This window comes from Meleagris gallopavo, chromosome 25, assembly GCF_000146605.3.
Source record: "Meleagris gallopavo isolate NT-WF06-2002-E0010 breed Aviagen turkey brand Nicholas breeding stock chromosome 25, Turkey_5.1, whole genome shotgun sequence".
Classification (NCBI taxonomy): Eukaryota; Metazoa; Chordata; class Aves; order Galliformes; family Phasianidae; genus Meleagris; species Meleagris gallopavo.
Window position 1 is genome coordinate 2,270,414 of NC_015035.2, and position 26,395 is coordinate 2,296,808.

Sequence of the window (26,395 nt, forward strand, 5' to 3'; positions counted from 1 at the left end):
TGTCAGCTGTGAAGCAAAATGAGAAATCAAACCAGGGTTACTAGCAAAAAGCAGAAGTGCACAAACGCTTCGGTGTAGTGAGATTTGGTTTACGGTCTGCATAAAGCCTTTGCTGGGTTCAGAGAGGAAGGTGTAACTTCAGTGCAATAGTTTGGGGGATTTCAGATGGGAAGGAATGCATCCCTTGGAATGAGTAAGCTGTGCTGAGGAGGTTTTGGCTTCGGGCTGGAAAAGTGCTTTCCTCAGGCATCTGGTTAAGGTCTGGGGATGTTATCACAGTCCTTAACAAAGTGCTCCTTTGCAACACCAGCTTGGTTAGTGCTGCCATTACTGAAAGCAGCTTGCTTTGTTCGTAGCAGATTCACTGGAGCCTGACAAGCGTTAGTCTAGCAAAGCAAAAGGATGATAAGTTCTTCATTACACTATAAGAAGGACAGTGACAAAACAAAAGCTTAAATACAGGAAAGACATTGCTTTCAATTTCCTAAAATTTATCTTTTGTTCCAGTGGTTGCTTGAGAATATTTTTCAAGTCTTTATCTCAGTATCTCCATATGTATTAGCTTTTGAACCGAGATTACATTTCTGTGCCTCAGTTATACCTGGGAGATTGATGGTAAGTCCCCAAACCTGGCTGCAGTCCATTTAAAGGAGCCCTGTGTGTGAGGGGCTCCCATTCAGCTGTTGCTGCCAGAAAGTGCCACCAGATATCCTGAATTCATCTGGGTCTGAATATCTACGGCAGGGACTATCTTTTCATCTTTTCTCACTGGGAAATCAGCTGAATTCTAACAAATCACTTTGCATCACATTATCTTGCAAACCACAGAATTCCTCATTCGTACACTGATATTTTTCAATGGAGACCACGCTTTGTTGGTGCTGTGAACGGCAGGCAGGCATTTGGAGGGCTTTTCCCAGATCATCTCCCTGCTGTGTGTGCTATGAGCGTGGTGGGTCCGTGGCCGTGGGCACAGAAGTGGGTCAGACCCCATCAGTTCCTACCTCCATCCCAGCAGCGTGCACTGATGCTGTGCTGCTGAGCAGGGCCTGCGCTGTGCATTCGGGTCTGGCTCCTCAAGTGTAGGAGTTCCCAGGTGAGGGGCTTCAAAGCAGGAGGGTTTCTCACGCTTTTTTAGTGCTTCCTGTTTCTGTTTCAGGCCAAAAGTGAAGAGGCATGAAATTGAAAGCAAATGAAGCAAAACTGATTACTTTTCACCCATCCAGAGGAACGGGGAAAGAAAAAACAAAAAAAAAAACCCTACACCTTATTTTAAGTCCATCATTATTTTGCCAGAAGTATTTTGCCCATCCTGAGCGTATAAACATACACTCAGCATTACTTATGGGTTATTTAAGGTGGAAATTCCTCCCAGAAACTCTACTGTGCAGTCTGTTGCAAGGCAAGCTGTTTAAAAAACATCTCGTACTGTTTGCTGTTGAAAGAAAAGGGAAATGCTGCTTGAGCCTGGAACATCATGTGGAAGTGCAGAGGTTTTCTTTGGATCAGGCAGTCTGGTTTGCTGGGATGAGTGGGAGGAGGCTGTGCTGCGCCTGGGCTGGGAGATCCTGATGTAATTTGTCTTTTCTTCAGTATATGATGACTGCTGTGAAAAACTCTTTTAAGCATTTTCTCTGGGTGCTGCTTTAAGGCTTAGTGCTTATTAAAGGCTTGCATGTGTTCACAGGCATGGTGCTCGTGATGCGCGGGGCAGACAATGCTCTTTGATGGAGCTGTTCTGAACATGCTGATAAAAGCCTGACCTCCCTGTCTAGGAGCTCCTGCAGGCTTTGAGTTTTCCTTGAGAAAGAAGAGGGGAAGTGCAGAAAATCTCTGCTTTCCATGGGCTAATGAGCCAATTCTCGTGGCATTTGTGTCTTGATTCTTTTCTAAACATTTGGCAGCCTGACTCCATGTTAATTGGGACATCGTGGTGAAGTCCTCAACTTCTAAAGTGGGTGATTGAAAATAAAACATTAATTCTAAATGAGCAAGCACTGTTCTCACTTTGTAGCCCAATAAATCAAAGGCTGCTCTAGCTGTGGCTTTTCTACATCCCTCTATGAGTCTTTTGCTGTCAACATGCAACCCAGTGCTTCCTTGAGCTCGAGCTCCTGCCTTCCTTTGTACTGCTTAGAACAAGTGGGGCCGTTCAGCAGAGATGTGCTGGTGTGTCAGGAGGTGAGTGGTGTCCCAGAGGGCACAGACCCTCAAGAGAACAGAGGAGCGGTCAGGAAAGAGGAGAACACATCAGAAGCAGCTGGGCCATCTCAGCAATCAGCCAGTGCTCCTTTGAGCAGCCTGCAGTGACTTGAGTGCTGAGCATCGCAGCTTCACAAAGAAAGAGCAGAAGCTGAGATCAAGAGCATGGCTTGGGCATCTGACAGCTGGCTGGGAGGATGGCTGCCAGGTTGAGACCACGTTGACTTGTGAGATGAAAGGCAGCAAGGCTGCTCGCAGCCACACAAGAGGCATAAAGTGGTCATAAGAAACCGTGGGGTGCAGCTTTTGTATGAAAGGGTCTAAAAGTAAATGTTAGCAATTCAGGGAGATAAAGACTTGCAGAATGAATAAGTATTTTGGAAATGCAGATGAAGCACTTACTCTTGTGAAGGACTTGTGTGCTGCAGTGGGCTCTGGGCTGTGCATCTGCCCTGCTCATCCTCAGGGCACGGGCTGGCTGATGCAAGAAAGAGTTCGCTCGCTTCTGTGGGCTGTGATGACTGTTCTGCACAAGAATGTATATCCGTGAGCAGCACTGAAGATTTACCAGTCCATGGCTCCCAAAATGGAGAGCTGGTTGTTTTAGGAAAAACCAGTGGCAGCTGCTCCTGGTGGTAACGCCTTGCTTCCTTTTGGGCCCTGCTGATGGGATCTCTGGAACAGCTGTTGTGTAAAGGCAGACATAAAGTGAATTCTGGTTTTTAGTGGGGAGAGAAAAATGAACAAAGACGAGACCTGGGGGCTTGGCTGTTTCCTCTTTCTCCCTCCAACCCCTCCCCAAATGCTAAAAGCCCGTGATTTAATACTTAAACACATTATAATTGTTCGCAAACCCATTGCTCTCAGAAATACCCTCATCTTTAATGAGCAGTTTCCAAACGACAAAAGAGCAGGATTAATCAAAGCCTCTAATTATATTTTGCACAGGAAAAAAAAAAAGAAAAGAAAGAAGCAAAGAAAAAAATGCCCTCAGAAGAAGGAAAGAAACATCCAAGTCCTGGAGGCTCTTACTCTTTACTGGAATTTTCATATGTAAATGGGGTTTTTAACTCTGCAGGGCATAGTGAACAGAGAAAAATGCCTTCATTTTGTCTAACTGCTTGTAATCATTTTGCAGTAATTGCAGCCATGCTGCACATCTGGAGAGTCAACCAGCTAGACGTGGCACTGCGTTTCATGGCGAGAGCAGACAGCTCTCAGATACGGGCATGATAGGTGCCAATGAGACAACGTGAACAGATGTAGCACATCTGAAATGTAGTGTATGTTCAATCTGTGTTCAATATGTCCTGACTTGCAGAGTTTCCTGCAATCTCCTGTGGAAGAGGGAGGGCAAGTGTAGGTAGTTGCCTTGTTGATTGGATTTTGAGTACCATTTTGAGTTAATGTGTGTGAACTGAAGCTTTCCTTCTTACAGTGTATTTGTACTGGAGCTGAGCATCAGTGAATGATCTGGACCAGAATCTGACCCAAATAACTCCCCCGATTCAGCAGCTTGAGAGAATGCTTGAAAACCAAACCCTGCAAGTGGTGCTGGTGTTTGTGATATGCTTAAGTGAGAATCTGAAACAAGAAAAGTCAAAAACTATATCATTGTTGACAATTTGAAAGCAGCTGTACCAGACCAGTAAAGATGTTGGCAATTTTGTCTTACAGAAAATCCCAGGGAATCATGCTTTGATCCTGGATCAATTAAAAATGGTACACGAGTGGGTACAGACTTGAAACTGGGATCTACAATCACCTACTACTGTGATGGAGGGTATGATATCGAAGGGGTCTCCACGCTAACGTGCATAATGGGAGAGGATGGGAAACCTGCGTGGAACAAACCCCGACCTACCTGTACAGGTAAGGGGAAAGGGCCCAGTGCTAAAGCAGTTTATTCCATTGCAGCAGTTGGTGTTACTTTTGTGTAGAACTGCTTGCAAAGAGACAGAAACGTGTTCCATAATTCTTTCATTTCTAACACCGTAGAGTCAGGAGGAGTTGACTTCATTCAGCATTCAGGACCCTACTTGAACATTTGCTCAACTGACTCCCTGCTAATCAGAGCCCTTAAGCATGTGCTGTCCTGAGCAGGGTCATAATTGAGAAGACTTAGATATTCTGTGTTGTGTTTGTGCATGTGTTGTTTTCTGGCTTAATGAGAAAACGGTTTAAGTGATGGCTTTGCAGTTAGACCTTCTTAATGTAAGAAATGGCAGAAGAGATAGCTGTAGTCTGATGGCAGGAAGAATGTGATCTTGGGCTCCCATCAGAGCTAGGCTTCTGCCACTGGGAAAGGCAAAAGGAGCAGGAGCTCACGCTGCCAAGCCCTGAGCTCTGAGAGCAGATGGAGAGCAGTGCAAATCACCCATTAGGCTACAATAGCATACATGGCATCCCTTAGCCTCAGCATGGTCTTAATAATTAAATGTGAAGCAGGCATGAACTCAGGTTAGGATAAGCCTTATTTTTCTTAATAAGAACTTGCAGCGAGAGCTGCAATGCCTGAAGCACAGAATCGATCATAGGTCGGGGCAGCTGACACTGCACAGAATTACAAAATGTGTGTGGAGATGGATTTGAGAACAGCAGGAAAAAGGCTGGTGGTTCTGGGCAGGCCGTGGGAAGGGTACGCTCGGTGATCTCCTCTCGTCTTCATCTTACAGCACCCTGTGGTGGTCAGTACACAGGCTCAGATGGTGTAGTCCTCTCTCCAAATTATCCCCAGAATTACACCAGTGGACAAGTCTGCTTGTACTTCATCGTCGTGCCGAAGGACTACGGTATTCTCCTTTCTTAACAGATTTTCAGACACCTGATGTTGTTCTGATGAAGCAGTAGAATAAATGCATACGTAAATAGATGTAAGGGAAATTGGAAGATGGCACGGTTGCATGCTAATTGTGCTTTGAGGTCACTGAGGCTTATGGAAACTTTCTAAATTTCAGAATTATCAAAAATGAAGGAAAAAAAAACAAATCTAACGAAATCCATGGTCTTCTCATTCCCATCCCAGTTCCTGTGCTATATCCAATTGTGCCGAGTTGAAAAATCAGCAAGAAATAATTCATGGTGCTTAATATTAACAGCAGACTCTGAGAGTATGAAACATGCTTGCTGTAATTGCATTCTAACTGAGGTTCTAAATAATCTGTCTGCATGAAGAAGCACATACACGTGTAGTTTTGTTGATGTGAAGCTATAGGGCTTACAGGTAATACTATGTAAATCAAATCGTATTGCTTGAGCAATTCGAGGTGTTTTTTGAAGATTCTGACAGCCTTGTTCAACCTGTTCAGTGATTAGGACTGAACTAGCTCCTCTCTGGTGTCATATGGTACCTATGGTCAGCTGATAGAAAAGCTGTCAAAACTGGAACAGTGGCTTTCCCAGGCATTCTGAGAGAGGGCAGGCACTTGTATTGTTTATTATAACTTGCTTGAGTAAAGTTTCCTTGTAGATGTTATTTTTCTTGTATGTTCATCATGATGTGTGCATGATATGCTTTTAAATGAATATGGTACAGTTACAGATTAAAGGAAAGCACCTTTTAAGAGAGGAAGGGGAAAGCTTGCTGGTGAATGAAGTTCTGACAGCACCAAATCTATGTTTTGGTAGCATGCTTGAATGAGCTGATATTCTACATCTATTTGCTCATTCAGTCTGTCCACTGAATTGAGACATAAACGCACATCAAAGTCAGACTCATTTAAATGGATCATCATTTTTTTAATAGACTCCAATCCCATTTAATTTTGGTCAGTTAGGATAAAAGCATGGTGGACATTGTAGGAACATTTGAGGTAAGTAGCTTGATGGGTATTAGTATTGGTTAACATATTTTCTTATTTGAAGGGAATTCGAAGCTCTCTGTAAGAGCTCTTGCACTGACATCTGCTCTGGCAGATGAAGGTCTCTAAATTCTGTTATTTGATACAGTTTCTCAGTGCATTATATTGATCTTGTTCTAGTCAGTCCCTGTGGCCTTTTCACTTGTTTATGATCTCCTTTGCTAAGATAGCAGGATGTGAAATAAGGATGCCGTTCACTTCAGTTATAAGCTCCCTTCACTTGAATTGCCCTTCTGCCCAAATGGGTTACACCTAAGTTCTTGGCTCTAACTGATGAAATACTACACTGTAATCACACTTCTTAACCTGCCTTACTGCAGCTGGTCTTGATACTGTCTTAAGAAACACAGTACCTAATGGGCTAGACAGTCTTGATCTGCAAGTGTGACTTCTGCCAACTGTAGGATGACAGCTAAATTAGTTTCTTTTCTCCACTCGCTACCTTTCAATGGCTTCATTGAAAGCAGCCGGGAAAAACATTAATAGCAAATGTTATGCATTTCCCATCTCCTTCACTTTGCTGGTTCTGTGGACAGCAGGCATCAGGGTGTGCTGTCGTCATTTTTTCAGTGTTCCTAGCATCAAAGCTGTGCTGGAAACCTGAATGTGCAGGAAACAAATGCTATAGCTTGGTGAATGATGAATTTCACAGCAAGAGACCTCTCAGCTTGTGAACCTGCAGCTGGGCTCTTACAACTTGAAAATGCAAAAGGAGGAGAGAAAGGCAGGGTAGGGGGTGAGACTTCTCTGGGCAGATTTGGGAGGAAAAGAACCTGTTATTTTATTCTAAAAAATAAAGATAAATAACAGAAGTCTTTTGCGCTCGTTAAGCAAACAAACAAACAACGCTCTGATCCTCTCATTATTTTATCATTTGTTTTTTAACTCTGCATGCCCGCAGGCGCACTGACAGTGTGTGCAGTGAGACCCAGAGCACTGAATGGCCTTATTAGCAGTCTCCATAGGCAGGTCTAGGACTGGCTGTTTGTAAAATTGTGAGTGTCCTCCTTCCTTACAGTGGTCCTCCCTGGCCACAGTGTCACAATCCAGAAATTAATTCCTTCAGAACAGAGACTGTTGTTTTGTTCAGGCTTTGTACAATACCTAATGCAGTGGGGGCCCAGTTCACGACAGAGGCTCAATATAAATAATAAATAATTATTTGTTGGTGAAATTATATACCTTGTGTTACGTAGGCAGGCAAATGGGATGATTCATAAAGCAGTCCCTTTTGGCCTATGAATCACAGTTAAAGCGTACTGGCAGACAAACACGGGGGAGGCTGGTTGCTGCTTCTGTTATGCTGACTTTGTGGATAAATAAAGGACTCCCACCTTCTGGGGCTGTCAGTCAGGCCCTTGTTATCCTTGCCAGTTTCCTGAAATAAAAGCACATGAAATGCCTCATCTCACGGCCTGGCAATTTAGGCCACAACTTGGCCTGGCTGTGTAGGCCACAGCTCAGCGCCTGGTTGCGTAGGCCTCGAGTCGGGGCGTGGTTACGTAGGCCTCGAGTCGGGGCCTGGCCGCATAGGCCTCGAGTCGGGGCCTGGTTGCGTAGGCCTCGAGTCGGGGCGTGGTTGCGTAGGCCTCGAGTCGGGGCGTGGTTGCGTAGGCCTCGAGTCGGGGCCTGGTTGCGTAGGCTTCGAGTCGGGGCCTGATTGCGTAGGCCGCAACATGGCCTGGCCTGCCTGATGGGCTGCCTCTCTCTGCAGTTGTCTTTGGGCAGTTTGCCTTCTTCCAGACTGCGCTCAATGACATCATTGAGGTTCACGATGGCCCCAACCAGCACTCCCGGCTGCTCAGCTCCCTCTCAGGCTCTCATACAGGTACGGACCTACCTTCGTGGAAAAAAGTAAGCTGAAAGATAGTCTGATATTTAATGCTTTGCTCTGTGCAAAACAGTATTGTGTGCAAGCCCCAGAAAAGTTTTGGTAAGCCACTGATGAAGCTGATGCTGCAATCTGTCTTCTCTGTTTTTATTCTTTCTCCTCATCCAGGTGAATCATTGCCATTAGCTACCACCAACCAGATTCTCATCAAATTTAGTTCCAAGGGTCAATCTACAGCCAAAGGCTTTCATTTTGTCTACCAAGGTGAGTATAGCTTCTTCTGAAGGTGTCCTTGGATAGGTATTAAGAGATAACAGTCAAAAATATGTCTTCGAGTATTGTAAACAGTATTAACTGACTTTGGCATCTATGGGTCATTTTGCACTTTCTGTCTGAACAGGAAATACCAAAGGAGATGGAGATTATTTTGGTAGCAAGGGCTTGCAGGTGTCTGTGGTTCCTGGAGGTACTTAGTATTCAGACCTTCCACTTGCACTCAGCCTCAGCCCTCGCACATCCCAGGATTAGTATCAGAAGTATCTCATTGAATCATGCCTGCATACACAGTGAGTTCTTGAGATTTATACCCAAGCAGTTTTTCCCACTGGCATTTTATCATATTTCTCAGCATAAGCAGCTGAACACTTGTCTAGCAGCTCTGTAAAATCCTACCTCTCTGCGTGTCATAGGCTTAGGTCCCCTGCTGTCAAACTTCTGCCCTTTGATCCTTTCAGTAACAGCTTGCATTGCATCGAGTGAGTCCCACTTAGAGATTTTAAAGTAGTAAAGTGATGTACAGAAGAGTGGGAAACAGAAGTGTTTTTCTCACCCACATGCTCTGTCTAGTTGTGGTTCAGCCAAGCATTCACATGTGTTACTGTAAAAGGGGCCACGGGCAACAGGGACTACTTCTCCAGGGGTGAAGTAAGGCATGTTTTGGATTTTGTAGTATCCAGAGATACATTCTTTTTAATTTCTACCTAATTGTTTTACAACAACCGTAGTTCTGACAGTAATCGTTACAGATTTTGCCAAAACAAGTTTTTTTATGGAATCTGTAAAGATTACTTCCTCCTTCCTGTGTGCTAGTTACCAGCTCCACACTCGTCAGTGATTGCTGCAATAGTAAAAGCAAGAGGAATGCCTGGTTTTGACCTGCCTGGCTGGGATCTAATAGTATGTACTCTGATTTTTTTACAAATGAGTTCTGCCTCTCTCAAAGACTCCCCCATCCAGTGATGGAACATGTACAGCAAGTTCCCCTGAGGTTAAGGAATTGGAAGCCTACATTTGAAAGCAGTCTGGACTGGAAAACACAAGTTTTGTGGCTATCTTGGTTTTAGCTAAAGTTGCACATCACCACAAGTGGATTGTTTCTGCCTCTCCATTCCCCTTCCAAGGCCCACACATGTCACAGCTCAATGTCTCACTGTCCACTTTCCCAGGCAGCCTGTGTGTTGGTTGGGGAGCCATCACATGTGACTGCCGAAGGAGTCAGATGCACCGTGGGTAAAATAAAAACACAGAATTATTTGACATTCATCTTTCTGTAACAAATTAAAATCAAACAGACAATATAGCTAATGTGCTTGTCATCTTTATGTTTTCTCCCATCCCAGCAACTCAGGCATTAAACACTAATAAATTGTAAAGCAACTCAGAGATAAATACGAATTGGTTTCTTCCTCAGCTGTAGACATTTCTTTGACTCATATTTCCCTCCAGTTTTTCTATCAGACTCTCTCTTTCTTTCTTTAACTATTGTTTTCAGTATTGAACAGGAATGCAGACAGTTTCAACAGTTGGTGATGCCATATCCCTTTTCTTTTTCTTACCCTTCCCATCACAAAGATTTAATTTTAAAATTACTGTCATTTCTGGTAAAGTGGCCAGGAGAGCTTAGAAGCCTCAAAGGGTTTTCCGCTGAGGCTCTATCATTACTTAGCAAGCCAACTTTTCAGAAAGTCATTGCTGAATTCCTTGGTTTCTGTATGTAGAAATTACCTTTTGGATGTGGTGATGTGTTTTCTGAAGGCATACAGATCCCCCGTTAGAAAGCGTCCATGGTTTTGTAGAGTCCTAAATACTTTTGCTTCAAGTAACAGTTGTCTTGGCAGAAGTTTGGTTGCAGTGTTATTTCTTTCCTTCCCACTGCTTGTGCTTGGATTCAGCAACTCTTTGGGCTTTTACTGTCGTCAAGTTCCTGTATTATTTTTGTTGGATCTTTAACTTGACAATAAGAGAAAGGCAACTTGCACCTGCAGGGCTGCGTTGCCTGCCCTTCCTGGTCCTGACCATGGGCTTTGCTGTGCTCTGGCACAGGTTGTGCTGAGCAAATGCAGAGCCAACAGCTGACCCCTGTCCTCACAGAGCTAACTCCCCTCCTGTACTGATGAGTGCTTACAATCTGGACACTTCATATTTCCCAAACGTTTGCTTTAACCATTCTATTCATGTGTTTTGTGTGTGTGTGGTTTTTTTTCCCCTTTCCTTTGCAATTGCACACTCATCTATCTGCTGACGGTTCCTGTGCCACGCCAGCGGTTCCTCGCACCAGTGCCACGCAGTGCAGCTCAGTCCCAGAGCCACGCTACGGCCGGCGGTTGGGCAGTGACTTCGCCGTGGGGGCTGTGGTCCGCTTCGAGTGCAGCGCCGGCTACGTACTGCAGGGATCCCGCAGCATCGAGTGCCTCACCATGCCTGGAGCACTGGCGCAGTGGAACGTCTCTGTACCCACCTGTGTGGGTAGGTGACCTGGGCCCAGGGGTGAGCAAAAGGCAAAATGATACAGCAGTTTGTGTTAGGAAAATAAGTGACGGCTTTTGGGATGGTTAAAAGAAAACCAAGAAAGCTGTTTCTTATCTTGCACATACAAACAGGCCTGTTTGTGAACAAGAGCCTTAGATATTTGAGAGAGGACAACTGGATCCAGTTCTCAGTTCTGGAATCCAGGGGAGCATCTAGTGTAAATAAGATCTAAAAATGCTTTCTTCTTCTTCAGAGGAGAGCAGTCCTGAACAAGTTCACATGCTGAAACACTCTGTGCTGCCCTCACGTCAGGACTGCTTGCAGCTGATGATAGAAGTTACCTGGGAGAGTTACTGAAAAGAGATTATTCCTACAAATCATGTCCTTAAATCATGATCCAATTCTGCTTGTGGTTTTTTGTTGTTTTTTTTTTCCAATCAGTAAATACTTTAAAGAGAATGTTCTTGTATAAAAGCCAAACCCTTTCATGTTCAAGCATTGCTTTGCTCATTTCAGTGCCATGTGGTGGAAATCTGACTGAGCGCAAAGGCACCATCCTCTCCCCTGGCTTCCCAGAGCCGTACCTGAACAGCCTCAACTGTGTGTGGAAGATATCAGTCCCCGAGGGAGCAGGAATCCAGGTACTGAGTTAGCAGCATGATACAGAAAGGAGAAAACACAGCATCTAGTGCACTTAGAAGCTTTGTGCTAGGAAGCTAAGACGGGTTGAATGTGTAATTCTCTGGAATCAGACATTCATTTACACTGCAGCTGCCATACTGAGGGTAATATTCCCATGGATTTTTTGCCTCCTGGAGGCACTTCCATGGGAAATAGTTGGAACCATGTGGCTGTTTTGCTGCAACAAAATAATTGTGGTATTTGGGGCAAATACCTTTATACTCCTTGATTATGCAACCTTGAAAGCATTGTAAGCTATACCAAGGAAGAGCAGCTTGCTCAGCATGCCAGTGCAGCTTTGTTCTGCCAGCAGAGTTACAGCAGTATGATTATACAATTAGAGCTTTGCTGTTCATTGTCTCCAGGTAAATGGGCTCTCCAGGTTTTGTGTGGTCCTTATCATTTCTCTGCAGAAAGAGTCCTGCCTGCTAGAGGATGGTGAGAACTAAGCCCAACATTAGAGACCAAAGTTTAGATTATGTTCCCATTCAGCACATATGCACTTCACCCTACAGAAAGTGTCTCACCACGCATTACACTGGCATCAGTTGACGCAGAGAAGATGGATTCTTTAATAGGTTCATTCTTCTCATTAACAGAGGGTTTCTGTCTTCTTTTCACCTCTTTGCGAGGGTTTTATTCCCGAAGTGCTTTTATTTCTCTATCATGTGTTTGGCCGAAAGACTTGCACGTGGATTCCTCCTTCTCTGCCATATTGTGCTTCTCTCACCAGTTATATTGAAACATCAGCTCTGTGCTGTTAGATTACAGTTCTGCTTTTCTTCAGGGATGTCACCTGTGTAACTCAGAGCTGAAGCTTGGGCTGGGGAGCGTGGTGGCCAAGCCTGGAACACCAGCTTGTGCCCTTTGCCAGTTCCAGCAAATTCCCATTTTCTCTCATCTGTTTTTGAAGCCATTTAACCTAGTGTTTTCAAAAGCCTCAACACTTATTGTCAAATTCTTTCTGTTCATCTGAAATTTTAGCTGTACTCCAAACCCCTAAATGGCAGAGGGATCCATTTAGCTCAGCAAAACATCTCAGCAGTTGAGGCAGTTTGCAAGTTGCTCAGGACTCCTGGGATCAGGAGGTGATAATTCACTTAATTTTTAAAGTGATGTAAATAAATGTCTGTATTTTGCACTGCTGTGTTCTGAATGCAGACCCTTGCTGCCAGTTTCTCAGCCCATGGAGCTGTTTTTGTGTGCATCTGCTGAGCTTAGAGGAAAGCAGCTATTACAGCAGGCTGCTAAAAACATTTGTTTCTCACCTCTTTTGCTGTGCAGATGCAGCTATTGGATGTAGAAGTAGAAAGTGTGATGTCAAAGAAGTGTTTTAAAGGATTCTTCCCTCCTGCTACATACATTTTGCAAGAGAAGTAGATGTTTAGGGATCTAACACAGAGTACAGGCAAATAACCAAGAAAGAGTGCATTCTGCAGCTGAGTTTCCAGTTCTAGAGTGGTTGGTTCCAGTTCTAGTTCTTGGTAGCCCTGCAGTGTCCAACCCCAATCCCAGCTGTGCCAAGAGCACTGCATCTCCCTGCCCAGCTCTGCCCCTACACATGGGCACGGTGCAGGGTGACATTTTCCCTGACAGCAAACCAGTTCTGGTACTTCCAGTGGAAGTCCTTTGATGGGAGGAACCTGGCCTGCTGCGATCAGCTCGCCCTGCATGCACCACCCTGGTCACCCACTGCTGCATGCAACATGCTCTGGGTTATTAGATACTAATTTAAACATCACTTTGCCCTCATTTTGTACAACAATTAAAGGTTAAACAGCTGTAAATCAGAGAAGGAGGTGAAATTAAAGCTTTCTTGGTAGCGGCGAGTCACTAGTAGGATTTTTATGTAATCAGTGTATGAGCAAGCACTTCTGCCATGAATTATTCATTCCTGTAGCAAACCTTCCTGGGTGAATTAATTTATATACATGGCAGTAAATAGATGCAGATCCCTTGTGAATCCACATGTCAGACTTGAATTAGGCCCTTAAAAATGTTTATTCCGTTAAGTTGGGGACATGGGAGTGGATAAATAATTTAAAAAATGTAAGAGCAAACAAAATGCACATTCTCAGCCCATGGCCTCTCAATAATGTTAGTCACAACAGGAGTGTAATTATACAGGCTGAAAGGTATTGACGTGGTCAGTGCCATCAGTGATGGCTCTGTAGGGGTCACTGCAATTTCTGCTAGATGAACTCCTACTTTTTTCCTTTTTCCTTTTTTTTTTTTGGAAAGAAACTTTGCTGGAACTTTTTTGTCTGCTTTATTATTCAGAATAAATCAATGAGAAAAAAAAGGTTAAAATGGCAGAAATAATGGGATTTTATTTTATGTGTTTTGTGTTTACCAGAGCAAAAGGAAGCTAGGTATTTGAAGTAGATGTGTAAGTACAGAATGAGAGGGAAGAGGAGAGTATAAGAGTGCATGTGTGAGCGTGCTGTCCAGATTTCCAGTGTGTTGAGGTCTCTTCCAAAAGTTCTGTCCAGCAAATGTGCCCTATTGAGCTCAGAGCTTAAGGGAGTAATTCTATTGAATTCAGCAGGGCTGCTGAGATCAGAAGCATCAGGCTTAGTAGGAAATCTCCATCCAAAGAGACCTCAAAGAATGGAGTCTCTCCAGTAAGCAGATGTGTGAGGGTGGATGTAAGCACACATCTACCTGCTGGAGCTACCAAAGCTTTCTCCCCAAACCCAGGAGTGGTACTGAGCAGCAATGCCTCTGCCACAGGGAAATGGAGCATTTAAGGACCTCGTTTTTAGATTGGTGGCCTAGAAATTAAGTTTGAGTGTCTGAAAATTTCATCTAGAGCATGCAGAGTCAAGATGGTTGTTCCATGTAATCCTGGCTCTCTCAGGTTTGCTGTTGGACTCCTTTAGGCAATTCACCAAACTTGACCTACAGCACAGCTTATTTTTTGTACCGGTTTCTTTGAACTCCCAGTACTTAGAAATAAAGGCAGAATTAATTTGAATGATAATTAAGGAAAACAAATCTACCGCGCAATTACATCTCTATCATTACTGAAGTACAAGAGCTGCTTTTCGGGGTAAATGCAGATTTATGAGATACCATGATATTACTCATTTAAGGTTGGTAGTGAAGTTCTGACTCAAGGAGTTAAGTGACTTGTATAAGCCTTCAAACCCTAGGCTGCATGGCAGAGAAAGGTGGGAAATTTGAAAATGCAACTGGAGTGATGGGGTTAAAAGCTGGGAAACAAGACAACTGCAGAGAGCTTCACGGGATTAAAAGATATTGTGATATAATGAAGGTTTCCTTCTTCTTGTAATAGTTTCTGGGTGGCTAGTGATTGCTTTCACGTGAAAATATTGCAAAATTCTTCAGGCATCTCTTTTTTTTCCCCTCCCTTTCCATTATTACTTCAGATACAGGTGATCAGTTTTGTCACTGAGCAGAACTGGGATTCCCTAGAAGTGTTTGATGGAGGAGATAACACAGCCACCATGCTGGGAAGTTTCTCTGGTAAGTGTTCACCATCATGTTTGGTGAAATGCATCGTGCAAGCTTCATTTCAATTAGCATCAGCTGGACTTCAGCACATACATGAAGTACATACACGTGCTGGAAATCACCAGCACCTTCAAGCTCTTCCAGCAGCAGTGAAGTGAATGCTAGTGTGTGTATAAGTGTAGCTCTGAGTTTTATCTCTGTTACAAAAACTTGCCCTACGCCCATCTTTATTATTTTAACCCTTGCTGGAAAGCACTGTACTGCAGATGAGCCTTTTCTCTTTCCTTTTTATCCACCTCCCCAGTGTGCTCTGGCATTTTCTCTAAGCTGTGTTGACTCATGACCATTTCCTGGGAGTTGTGCAGCAGTGCTGGGTTGTGCTAGCTCATACCACTGCACAGGCAGGTTCACCTACCTGGCTGATTGGACCAAAATGGAGCTGCAAAACAACATTTATCCTGCGTAATACTGGGGAACTGAGGTTTTTGGCAGAGCAGGGAGTAACAAGCAGCCCAGAAGCACAGTGAAGCTTTCAAATAGCAGAAGCACTTACCAACCAATGGCCCTGATTCTTGATTGCTGAATGAGCGCAGGTTCAGAGGGCTTTGAGGCTGGTAGGGAGAGTCATGCATAACGGCTGGCAGACTCTGCTCCCAGAGCTGCATTTTGGATAGAACTGCCTTGATCTGCTGCTGCAGCTTCCAGAGAACGAAGCAGGAGAAGGAATCCGGGGCTCCACCCACACTGTTTCCCTTCAGCAGTTCCTTTCTCAGTGCTTTTAGTCTGTCTGGTCTGTAAGTAGTAAAACTTCACATGATGAAATTCATCATTATACCTCGAAAAGGCCATTGCAGAGAGGCTTTGGGTATTTCTCAATTGGCCTCATTAGAACCTGATCAAAACCAACAGAGCTTGTTAAGTTAAAGGACTTTCTGTTCTTAGCCTCTTCTGCAGCAAGTCTCTGAGGATATGAAGGAGGAAAAAAGAATCCTCTTCAGTATCTCTGTGCACCTCTTGTTTTCCCAGGAACTACAGTGCCTGCGTTGCTGAACAGCACTTCAAACCAGCTCTATCTGCATTTCTATTCGGATATCAGCGTCTCTGCTGCTGGCTTTCACCTGGAATACAAAAGTAAGAGCAATGCAGCCTTGATCTCGTAGTACCTCTGGGTAGTGGGGAAATGGCTACAGAGCTGTTGCCTTGTAGAAGTGGAAGCTGCGTAGTGTGGGGAGGGGGCAGTGAGCTTTAAAGCCCACGTGTGCGTGGTTCTTTTATTTCAAACTGCAGAGGTAGTGAGTGTAAATGGAGAAGAGGATGTGTGGGGTCACAGAGTGGCTTGGCAGCACTGTTTGGTTCCTCTGTTGTAGTACAGCAGGAGCTGTGGAAGCCAAAGTATTAAAAATTCATGGGGAATTTGTCTGTTCAATACAGTGCTGTAATCTTAGCTTGGGAAGTGCCTAAATGGTGCTTGCCAGATACTAGGAGGGACTGCCTGCTCTTTGCCATCCTTCCTGGGCATTCAATGTTTGTCATTGCAGGGGGCAGCATACCAGGGGTAGGCAGATCTTCATAGGACTGTTCAGACTGGAAGGGACCTCAGGAGGTAATCTCATCTAACCTCCTGCTGAAAGCAAGGTCAGCTATGAGATAAAACTAGATTACTTGCATCTTTATGCAGTCTGCTTTGGAAAAACTCCAAGGATGGAGACTGCACAAACACTCTGGGCAGCCTTTCATGGCAGGATCAGCACTGCAGCCCCTGGCCATCCTGGAGCTCTTCCTGCTGAACTTATTCCGCTTCTCTGAGGCTTTTCTTATGTGGCGGGGGAGCAAAACTCCCCCAGTATTTAAGTATTTAAGGCACTGTCTAATGGGTGTTGAGTAGAGCAAACAGGTGTAGAATGGCAGCTCTCAGCTCTGTTCAGTGCATCTAAATTGAATGTTCAGCCAGCAGCCGTTGGACAGCAAGCAGGTTTGTGCTTTTGCAGGGCACTAAAGATAGAGGTGTGACAGGACCAGGAGCAGCCTTGTGTGCATGCAACTCTCAGAGGACTGGTTAGTGCATGGTGATGGGCTGGCCCTGTTCCTGCATTGGTAGCAGTGATGCTGAGCCTATGAGAGATGTGCTGGGACAGCTGTTGTGTTCATGCAGACTTCCTTGGGGCAATGCAAACATAATTGTTTCTTGCTGGACTCCAAGTCTGACAATTGCTTTTGATCGCAGATTTTGTGTTCATCTCTGAAGCCAACCAGTGTTCTGCTTATTTTTTCCAAAGTAGCAAATAGATTCGAAAGTGCATTTCATTTTGTACAACATCCACAGAAATGGCATAGCTGTTTGACTACAGGGACTGCCTGTGCTTTTAAAGGGCCAACTAGTAGTAAGCTTTCCAGGTTTATTGTGTTTGCAGATGGAAACCTTGCATATTAATGGCTTGAGCAAAATTACAGCAGCAGAGAAGATTTGAGAGAGGTGTTCACTAGAGAGCTCTCTGGAAGCTTGGGAAATGTGTGTTGTTACAGAAATCCTCCTGCTACGACTGTGCTTCTTCCCCACTTCTGTTTCAACCAATAAATTCTGTGCGGATTGTGTTGTCGCACTGCAATAATCGCACTCAGGTTTTTGTGAGGCTTGGGATTGCCAGGTTTGTTTGGTTTCTTGGCTGAGAAAATTAATATGTGTTGATTTTCAGGGCAGATGGAAAGTAATGCAGTTTTTGCTTTGCGTGTACGACTGGAATTTCATGGTAGATAGGACTGAATGAAACTCAGTGTCTACTGATCGGAATGGGAAGTTGCTTAGGGCTGTTTTCTCCGTCTCTCTGAAGGTCAGGCAGCTCAGCCAGGGGTGGGCAGGGACCGAGAGCTTTCTTGCTGGAAAGCATGACTCAGATTTTTGAAGGAGAATCACCATCACCTCTCTTTCTTTTCTTCACCTGCTTTGGGCTCAGCCTGCAGCCAGGAGCTGGAGCAAAGTGCTAGCCTTGCAGAGGTGTGAGAGGTGATCTTGTGGCAGCAGCAGGATCTCCCTGATCAGTATCATAGCTCAGGTGGAAATGGGATTGAATGACATTTTTGTGGGCTGTTCTGCGGGTGCTGTCAAAGTCTGGCCTCGCTTACTGCTCTTTGTATCACCTGGAAAATTCATTCTGTCAATGAAAGCAGGGAGAGTCGGGTAGGAGAATGAAACTAAGCAGCTTTTACCCAGGGAAGGGTAAAATTGCATTCTGCAAACACAATATGTCCTTTATATTGCCAGCAAGGGGCAACATGGGTAATTCCCTCACACATCCTCCCCAGTCTTTCATCAAATGCTGCCTGGTCAGTAAAGGAATAGACAACATACCATGAATACAGACGTCTGATGAGGAGGGTTGGTGATGGGACTTTTGATTCCTGAACCATTGAGAATGACTCAGCCTGCCCTGGGAATGGATGTACTGATGCAGATGCAGCTCATCGGTCGAACCATTAATGTTCAGTCAGAAGTGGTTTTGGCCATGAATCACAAAATGATTAGTGATGCCTTCATTAAGAACAGTGTGTTCCAGATAAAGTGGAGGCAATGGATGTGTATACCTCTATGCCTAGGATCTCTCTGGGCTGTCTTTGAGGAGAATCCAAATACCACCAGACTTTTTCACGCAGTGTCAGTGCTGGTCAGAAGCTGTTGGTAATCAAGTCTGGCGTGAAGTGAAGGTGTGTGCTTTCCTCCCATCTGCCCTTCCCTACTCCCACAGCACTCACCTCTCTCTTGCCTTTCAGCTGTCGGCCTGTCCAGCTGCCCAGAGCCCCCAGTTCCTGGGAATGGCCTGAAGGTTGGGGAGCGCTACCTGGTGAACGACGTCGTCTCCTTCCAGTGTGAGCCAGGCTATGCACTGCAGGTAGAGGAATGGTTTTTGTTTGGTTTTTATTTGCCACAAAAGAGACAACAACAAACGTTTGGGAGGGAGACCTCCAAATTTTGTCTCGTTTTTCTCTCCCTCAGGGGCACTCTCACATTTCCTGCATGCCAGGCACTGTGCGGCGCTGGAACTACCCCCCTCCGCTTTGCATTGGTAGGATTCCTCCTGCTCTTCCTCCCTAACAGATATTTATCGTGCCCTTCTAAAAATCTATGTAATCAGGTGCTGATGAAATGGGGAGAAGTTTCTTGCCCAGACTGAGCCAGCTGCATTGTTAGAGCGGGATGTCTTCGAGCTTTAACCTTCTGTATTTCCTGACGCACTCAGGTTCTCAGCCTGTTCTCCCATCTAAAGGTGCTTTGAAAGTGGCTGTATAAACCACAGCGTGCTGCAGCTGATGGTTTTACCCTCTTCATGGTGGGGCAGCACAGTGGCCAGGAGCACAACACAGTAGGTTTTCTTTCAAGTGCATCCCTGTGGCTGAGGGCTGCTGGAGTGGCAGGGAGGGCAGGAGTTCTGTGAAGGTGTGAGTCAGAGAAATGCAGCTCGTTCTGGAAGTGAGATAAAGGATGAAAAAATCTTTATTAGCTGCAAGGGAAAATTTCAGCAGTCATCCCTCCAGGGCAACCAGAATACCTAATTTTAAATGTTTTAAATGTGGTTATAGTATAAAGTGTAAAAATACAAAAATGGTTTTGTCAATAAAACCTCATTCAAAAGGGAAAAGCGAAACTACTTTATACTGGAAGCAGATTGTCTTTATGGGTTGAGAGTTGTTTGTTTTTGTTGGCTCCTTTTTATACGTTAAGGAAAGATTTGCAGGCTGTGGTTTGTTTTTTTGTTGGTTTGTTTGTTTTGGAAACTGCTGCTTCTACTGCTCTTCTCCCAGAATCTCCAAACTGCCCACCTGGTCCCTTGCTGTCCTCACTTCAGTGTCTACAGCTCCTCTGTGACCAGTAAGGGCCAGGTCTGCTGTTTGCCTGTAACACCCATGGGCTGAGGCTGCTGAGCATTTCAGGCCCTAGGAAGGGAGGAGCAGGCAATTAATTTCCACTGAGGCAGAAGTAAACACTGAGGGAAGAGATGCAGAAGTGAAAGGGACTTGCTGGAAGTTTTTGGATTATCTTCAAGCAGTATTTTGCTTTTAGCAAATCTAGATATTTAATATTCATATTGCACATTTTACAGCTCTGAGAGAGACATTTATGCATTTAATAGCTTTAGTTAACAGTTATTTCAGGCTCCTGCTGTTTTAGCTTACATCATTTTGCTTTAAAGTAATTATAAGAGCTAACAGCTCTTTCATCTGATGATCTTCAGGCCAGCAGTAAGTGCAGAGACAGTTATAGCAGAATGTCTGAGCTAAAGGGCTCACACCCCTGGGAGCTGTTGTAGGAGAAACCAGAAGCCCTTCAGCTCAGCATCAGGGTAGGGGGTTCCAGCATGGAGGAGGATCCCAGTATTGCACCAGGGATTGATGGCAAACTGAGCAATCACAAATTCTGTGTTTTCTTCTGTCTTTTGATCAGCATCAGTCATGCTGTTCAGCTGGATTCTGCCTGGCAGGGCTGTTCCTGGTAGGCACTGTCACGGTGTAAACACCAGTACAATTTAGTTCAAGATCTCTGCTTTAGGGCAGTCGTGGTTAAATGATACAAACACCTGTCCACCTGTCTGTTCCTATCTCTTAGCTTGCATCACACTTGACTGAAAAAGGTCATCCAGCTTCAGAGACACATAAACACATCTCCACAGCCGAGTGCAGATCATTACGAGTGACACAGTCCTTGGAGGGGCTGCTAGCAGCACCGGGGCTCCTTGTCCTTTGTGAGTCATGCACCAATGTGTCTAAATACTGCCAGACCAAGCTGCTGCCAACCAGCTATGCAGAAACCCAGGCTTTGTCATTCCCCTGCTCAGAGAATCGTTGCCTCCCTGGCAGTGGACTGATTTTCTTTTTGTCTTCTTCATCCAGATGCTTGACTCCTAAATAATGTAGCAGTAGTACTACTAAAGAGCCATTAAAAGGAAGAAGAAACTTCTGGCGAAAGCCTCATTAGTAGCAAGTGCACACACAGAGATATTGGACAGAGGGAAGCTGTACTTTTGCTGTCAGAATGTGTTAGGAACACAGCTGGGTGTATTGTGTTAGGTGGCATTACTGTAACAAGGTAGAGGTCATCCAGATAAGCCTGAGAAGATGATATCTGTGCTTCATGTGATGCTTTTTGTAAACATATTTTGTGTGCTGTGTCATCTCCAGATCACTTCTTGGTAGGGAATTTGCTTCAGTCAGCGTACAAACATGCTGCTCTATGTTTATCAGTAATTGCCTCGAGAGTGACAAGTATAGCAGTCAGGGTAGATCAGTTAACCAGATAAAGCAGAGGTAAATGGAGTCAAAATAAGATCATCCTTTTTCTTCACAGTAATTTCTGTGGTGGTTAAAAATTCAAACAAGTGCAGTGTGCATGATGTGCACTGTTATGGTGTCCACAGAGAGAGCAGACCATCCATGCCTCTCCTTGCAGCTTAAATCTGTCTCTCCCACTGTGATCACCAAAAGTGTATCTCCAGGTCGAGGCTTTTATCTTGAGGACAGCAGAAAGGCACATGCATTAGTAATGCAGCCATTCACTGCCTGGCAAATCTGTGCTAGTTCTGTGGCAGGCTTTCCTTTTTTCTCAAGTTTTTAATTTCTCTATTTCCAACATGGCTGATCGGCCATGGCCGCTGTCCAGAGAGACCTGTGAGCGATCCTGACCATGAGCACTGTTGATTTTACAGCCCAGTGTGGAGGAACAGCAGAGGAGATGGAAGGAGTCCTCCTGAGCCCGGGGTTTCCAGGAAACTATCCCAGCAACCTGGACTGCACGTGGAGGATATTGCTGCCAGTGGGATTTGGTGAGTGGGTTTTGGTGTGAGCTGGCTACGTGCAGTTTGGCAAGAGAGAGGGCTGCGTAGCTGTGTGTTTGCCTTCATAATTCCTTTGCTGTCAGGCACAGGAACTCAAGCAGCCTGAAACCACAGCATTTGTGGCCTGATCTGGGCTGAAACTCGCAGCACAGTCACCCTTTTCCTCCAATGTTTTTTTTTCTAATTGTCTAGGCTATGTTGGGCAGTGCTGATGTGCTGAGGCTTGTGCATAACTTTGAAGGCAAACTGTTTATTCTTCCTCCCTAGGCGCTCACATTCAATTCCTAAACTTCTCCACTGAGCCAAACCATGACTTCGTTGAGGTGCGCAACGGGCCGTACGACACCAGCAACGTCATCGGGCGCTTCAGCGGCACCGAAATCCCAGGCTCCCTCCTGTCCACATCTCATGAAACCACTGTGTACTTCCACAGCGACCATTCGCAGAACAAGCCAGGCTTCAAGCTGGAGTACCAAGGTAAGGAGGCCACTGATCAAGCAGCAGTGGGACAATCCTGTCCCCAGGTGCTACTGGGGAGGGTGGGGGAGAGAGGGTGCACGACACGGTTGCTCCTATTCTGTTGCGTTTGTTCCGTGGGGACTTAATCCAAATGAGTGGAAAGGTGCTACATGAAGACCGTGCTTAATCCTCGTAACTGGGATCTGTTCATCCTGACTTATGCCTTACGGCAAATAACAAATGTTCCTAGAGTGCTTTGTGACAGTGAGCTGTCTTTGAATTAATTCCAGCCAGATTCACTTAGATTTTGGCTCTGTCGACTGTCATGTGCAAGGAGCTTGAGTTTGCTCTAAAATTTTGCAGCTGATTTTCAGTCTCAGCTGAAGTCCAGTTTGAGCACTCTCAAATGCATCCCTTCCATCCTTAGCTGCAGCTTAGCTTTGTGCTGAGGCAGGCTGGTGGAGGGGCCTGAGCTAATAAGGAAATAGCTAAATAAAGTGACAGTGGGGCTTGGGGCTGCCTGTGAGACTTCAGCCTGTTGTAGGAGGACCTGAACTTTCGGTCCTGCTTGATCACAGCTCTGCCTTTAGCAGGGTCTTTGCAAAATCCTTTGGACTTCTTTGTCCACTTGACTTTGGTATATGGGAATGTGGGCAAAGACACCAGGGGCAAATCACGTGCTTCGTACTGAAGATAATTAGGACAGGCTTTGCTGTGCAGCAGCTGGGAGCCAAGTGATCCAAGTACTGCCTGGGAGGGAAATCTGAGGAGTGGGAAAGATGGAGCGTGTGTCTCCAGCATGTGCTGTAGCCAAGGACTGACAAAGGGCTGCCTCCCCAGAAATAGCAATAAAAGCCACTACTCATACTTAATTGAAAACATTAATTTTGTCTTGGCTGTCCTGTTCATGCACCATATAATTCATGCGCTACTGCACAATTTAGGAAGGAATGTGTTCTGTGAGGCATTCTGGGTAATCTCATGGAAATTGCTATGCAAATGAGCTCTAGCAAGGCTGACCAATAATTTATAACGCCAGGTGGAACATGCTAACCAATTGACTTACATTCATCATCAGGATTGTCCACGTTTTGCTGAAAAACAAGGCCAATTTCCCAATTAGAGGTGAAGTGTGGGGTGACCCTGTGAATGCGGGCACCGAGAAACCAGAGGAGCAGAGTGGGGTCCCAGTGCTCACGTCTTAGGTTACCTCAAGGCTGCCCAGGATTGTCCCTCATCCTCCATGCTGATGTGTGCATGGTTCATTAAAGTTTTATCTCTTTCAATTAAGTTGTTGTGTGAGGGGGAAGTAGCGAAGCAGCGTGGTACAGTTCCTGCTTTTATGAGAAAATTATAAGTGTGAAACATTCCCCCATTTATTGGTTTGTTTCTATTTCAGCGTATGAGCTGCAGGAATGCCCTGACCCTGAGCCTTTTGCCAACGGTGTTGTACGAGGAGCTGGTTACAACGTTGGCCAGTCCATCTCTTTTGAGTGTCTGCCTGGGTACCAGCTGATCGGTCACCCCGTCCTGACGTGTCAGCATGGAACCAACAGGAACTGGGATCACCCATTGCCCAGGTGTGAAGGTATGGCTTTGGGATCACCCTAAGAGCACCCAGCCTGGCATGCTGGGGAAAGAAAAGGCCTCAGCTCTCAGTTCTGGTCACCTTTTCAGTCATTGTTCTGTGATTGGGCTGAAAGTTTCTCTGGAAACAAAAGCATTGCTGGAGGCGGGCTGGGATTGAGCACTTTGCATAAAGCCTCAGCCCCTGAGGTGATGAAGCCTGTTCTCAGTAAGATGATGTTCAACGTGTTTCAGCCAAGTGAGGGCGAACATTTTGAACAGTGCAAAACCAAGGTGCATCTTTTGAGGCGGAGTGTTTGAGTCTCCTGTTATGGGTGAGGGCTGTCTCCTGCTGGCAGTCCCACTGCTGATGTCAGTGGGAGCTGGTCGTTCGCAGTGAGGCAGTCCAGGGTTGTTGCAGGAGTATCTTTTGCCTGCTCTATTTCTTCAACAATGTTCCACTTCCGTCGATTTAGCATTTTTGATCAGCTGATCCACAGAACTTGCCTTCCTCCTACAGAGCCTTGTGTGCCCTAATTCTTTAGCTGATGCAATTTCTTTATGCAAGAGGTCGGCACTGACTTTCCTGATATTCAGATAAACACTGAATCAGAAAGGAGTGAAACGAGTTCCCAAAGCTTGCTAAAAAACTCAGGGCCGAACCAAAAATCAAAGATTTCACACAGAAATGCACACACTTCTTTGGGGAGCACAGAAACTGTATGCTGTTTTGCCCTTAGCTGTCTCTGAAGAAGACTCTGGCAGCTCTGGGGACATTCAGGGTGAGAAGATTGAGTCCCTGTCCAGTCTCTTTAGCATGGCAACGATGACATCTCAAAAACGATACAACAGTTCTTCACTAATCTTGCACACGTGTGCCAGGTGGACCCTACATTCTGAAGGAGTGGATCTGTGTTCCAGGCTTCAAAGCTCCATCTTCTCATTTCAGATCCAGCGGGGCTCTTTCAGTCTTTTATCCTTTTGACTGGTAGGCTGAGTTTTGTGAGGTTTCCTTTAGAAGGGTTTCACACAAACCCTTAAGAAATTCAAGGCTGCTCACTGAAGATTTCCACTGCACTTGCCAGTGCACTGACCTTTATCCCAGCCTCCCTACTGCAATTGGTCTGCACTGGGGAAAGAGAGGAAGGGCTGATGCTTTTCTCTTTTAAGTCCTAAGTCCTTGAACTCCAAGAACAAAAAGCATAAAGAACGGGATCCTAGCTGTGCTCTCTGTGACTCCAGCGATGCAGAGGTGTTCACTGAATTGAAAACTGTCTGGCTGCTGTGTGCTGCTGGTGAGTAATGGTAGCAGGATGATGCCCTTTCTTTCAGGCATCAGCTCTGCCAGCTGCAACCATCCAGGCCTTAGATCTTTACTCTGTTTTTAAGTAGCTTTCCTGTTCTGCAGCACTTGTGGTAGGACAAAGAGGTGAGAGGATAGGTGTATTTTGGTCCATTTGCTTTTTTCCCTGTGCAAGCACATCTGCTGGGCTGTTAGTGCTGTTAAAGTCACTGCAGAGTGTTCCATTTCTGACTGTTTCCATAAATGCAGCTGAGCATTTTTGCGTACCAGCAAGCAGCAATGACGCACTGCCTTAGGCTAACCACCTCACCTTCCCCACACGGGTCACAGCTGAAAGCCCATTTAATTAAAAGAGAAGTTGTAGTCCAAACTAAAGGCACAGAGGCTGAGTTTTCCAGCAGCACTCCTAGAAGTTTTTCTGCTGATCAGCAGGCTGCCTATTTTGCAGGGCAGAAAGGATCTTGGCCCCTAAGGTTCCTTGGGTGTTTGTTTAGAAAAGTAAATGTACAGGTTTATATAATTACGCAAGGTTTTCTCAGCTTGACAAACCACAAGAGAAAGCAGAGCAGAACCAGGCAGTAAATATTTGGAGCCTGACTTTAACTGCACATTTGGCACATCAAATCATATCCAGAGTGGTACATATCTGTGGGGCTACTCCCCTATGAACAGGAGAGTGTGGTGCCATGTTTTAGTACAGCGCTGAGCCTGACTTAATAAGTTGTGCTGGGAGGAAGAATGTGTTAACCTAAGCCAAGGACTGGATTAACACAACTGTGTGGCTTCTAAAAGGGAGCTGGCTCAGGCAGGGGATTATCTGAATTTACCCTGTGAGAGGTCCAGAAGCTGATTTTTGTGCATGGGACTTTTGGACCCAGGGAACTTGCTGTGGCCCTCCTGCACTTCAGCAGGATGTCATCTTTCTGTCTCTCTTCTTCACAGCCCTGGCTGTTTCTAATTATGTCTCTGTAGCTTCCAGGTTCATTTAGGCCTGGAAGATACCTGGTGCAATAGAACTGTCGTCTTGATTAATGAAGTGGATGCTGCTGTTGTACAAATAAATCATCATTTCCCCCCTGCTCGGATGCGATCTGTGGAAAGCCAGCTGCTCGATGGTTCTGGTCCAAGCCAAGCTGTATGAGCAAGTGCATAGATTTGCTCACTGGTGTGATCTGGTCAGGAGCTGTGTTTTCTATGCATGGGTGCAAACAGCTGGTGGACCCCAAGGGCTCTTACTTGGCTGTAAGGAGTTGATTTGTGCACCTGGCCATCACATCTGTACAAAACAGTCTGACAGTCTCCTTTCAGCTCCAGAGCACTAAAATAAATTTATTGTAATGGTATTGAGTTGAAAAGGTTAGAGGTAGTTGTGACAGGCATAAACTATTCATGGTGAGGTAGGCTAAGGTTTTGGGGTTGGATCCACTTGTGTGCAGAATTGCTTTTA

At 45.2% G+C, this 26,395-nt stretch overlaps 1 protein-coding gene across 1 annotated transcript in view; it reads left to right on the plus strand.

The window, feature by feature from the left end:
• The window catches only part of LOC100542920 (CUB and sushi domain-containing protein 2), a 63,870-nt gene extending 40,180 nt beyond the window's left edge, over nucleotides 1-23,690 (plus strand). Inside the window, exons 18-30 of the mRNA XM_031556775.1 lie at nucleotides 3,880-4,074; nucleotides 4,878-4,994; nucleotides 7,777-7,890; nucleotides 8,062-8,157; nucleotides 10,435-10,638; nucleotides 11,158-11,282; nucleotides 14,715-14,811; nucleotides 15,826-15,930; nucleotides 18,565-18,683; nucleotides 18,788-18,857; nucleotides 21,492-21,608; nucleotides 21,888-22,097; nucleotides 23,479-23,690. Coding sequence (XP_031412635.1) covers nucleotides 3,880-4,074; nucleotides 4,878-4,994; nucleotides 7,777-7,890; nucleotides 8,062-8,157; nucleotides 10,435-10,638; nucleotides 11,158-11,282; nucleotides 14,715-14,811; nucleotides 15,826-15,930; nucleotides 18,565-18,683; nucleotides 18,788-18,857; nucleotides 21,492-21,608; nucleotides 21,888-22,097; nucleotides 23,479-23,690 — 1,781 coding nt within the window. The remainder of the gene's footprint in view (nucleotides 1-3,879; nucleotides 4,075-4,877; nucleotides 4,995-7,776; nucleotides 7,891-8,061; nucleotides 8,158-10,434; nucleotides 10,639-11,157; nucleotides 11,283-14,714; nucleotides 14,812-15,825; nucleotides 15,931-18,564; nucleotides 18,684-18,787; nucleotides 18,858-21,491; nucleotides 21,609-21,887; nucleotides 22,098-23,478) is intronic.
• The last annotated feature ends 2,705 nt before the right edge of the window (nucleotides 23,691-26,395 follow it).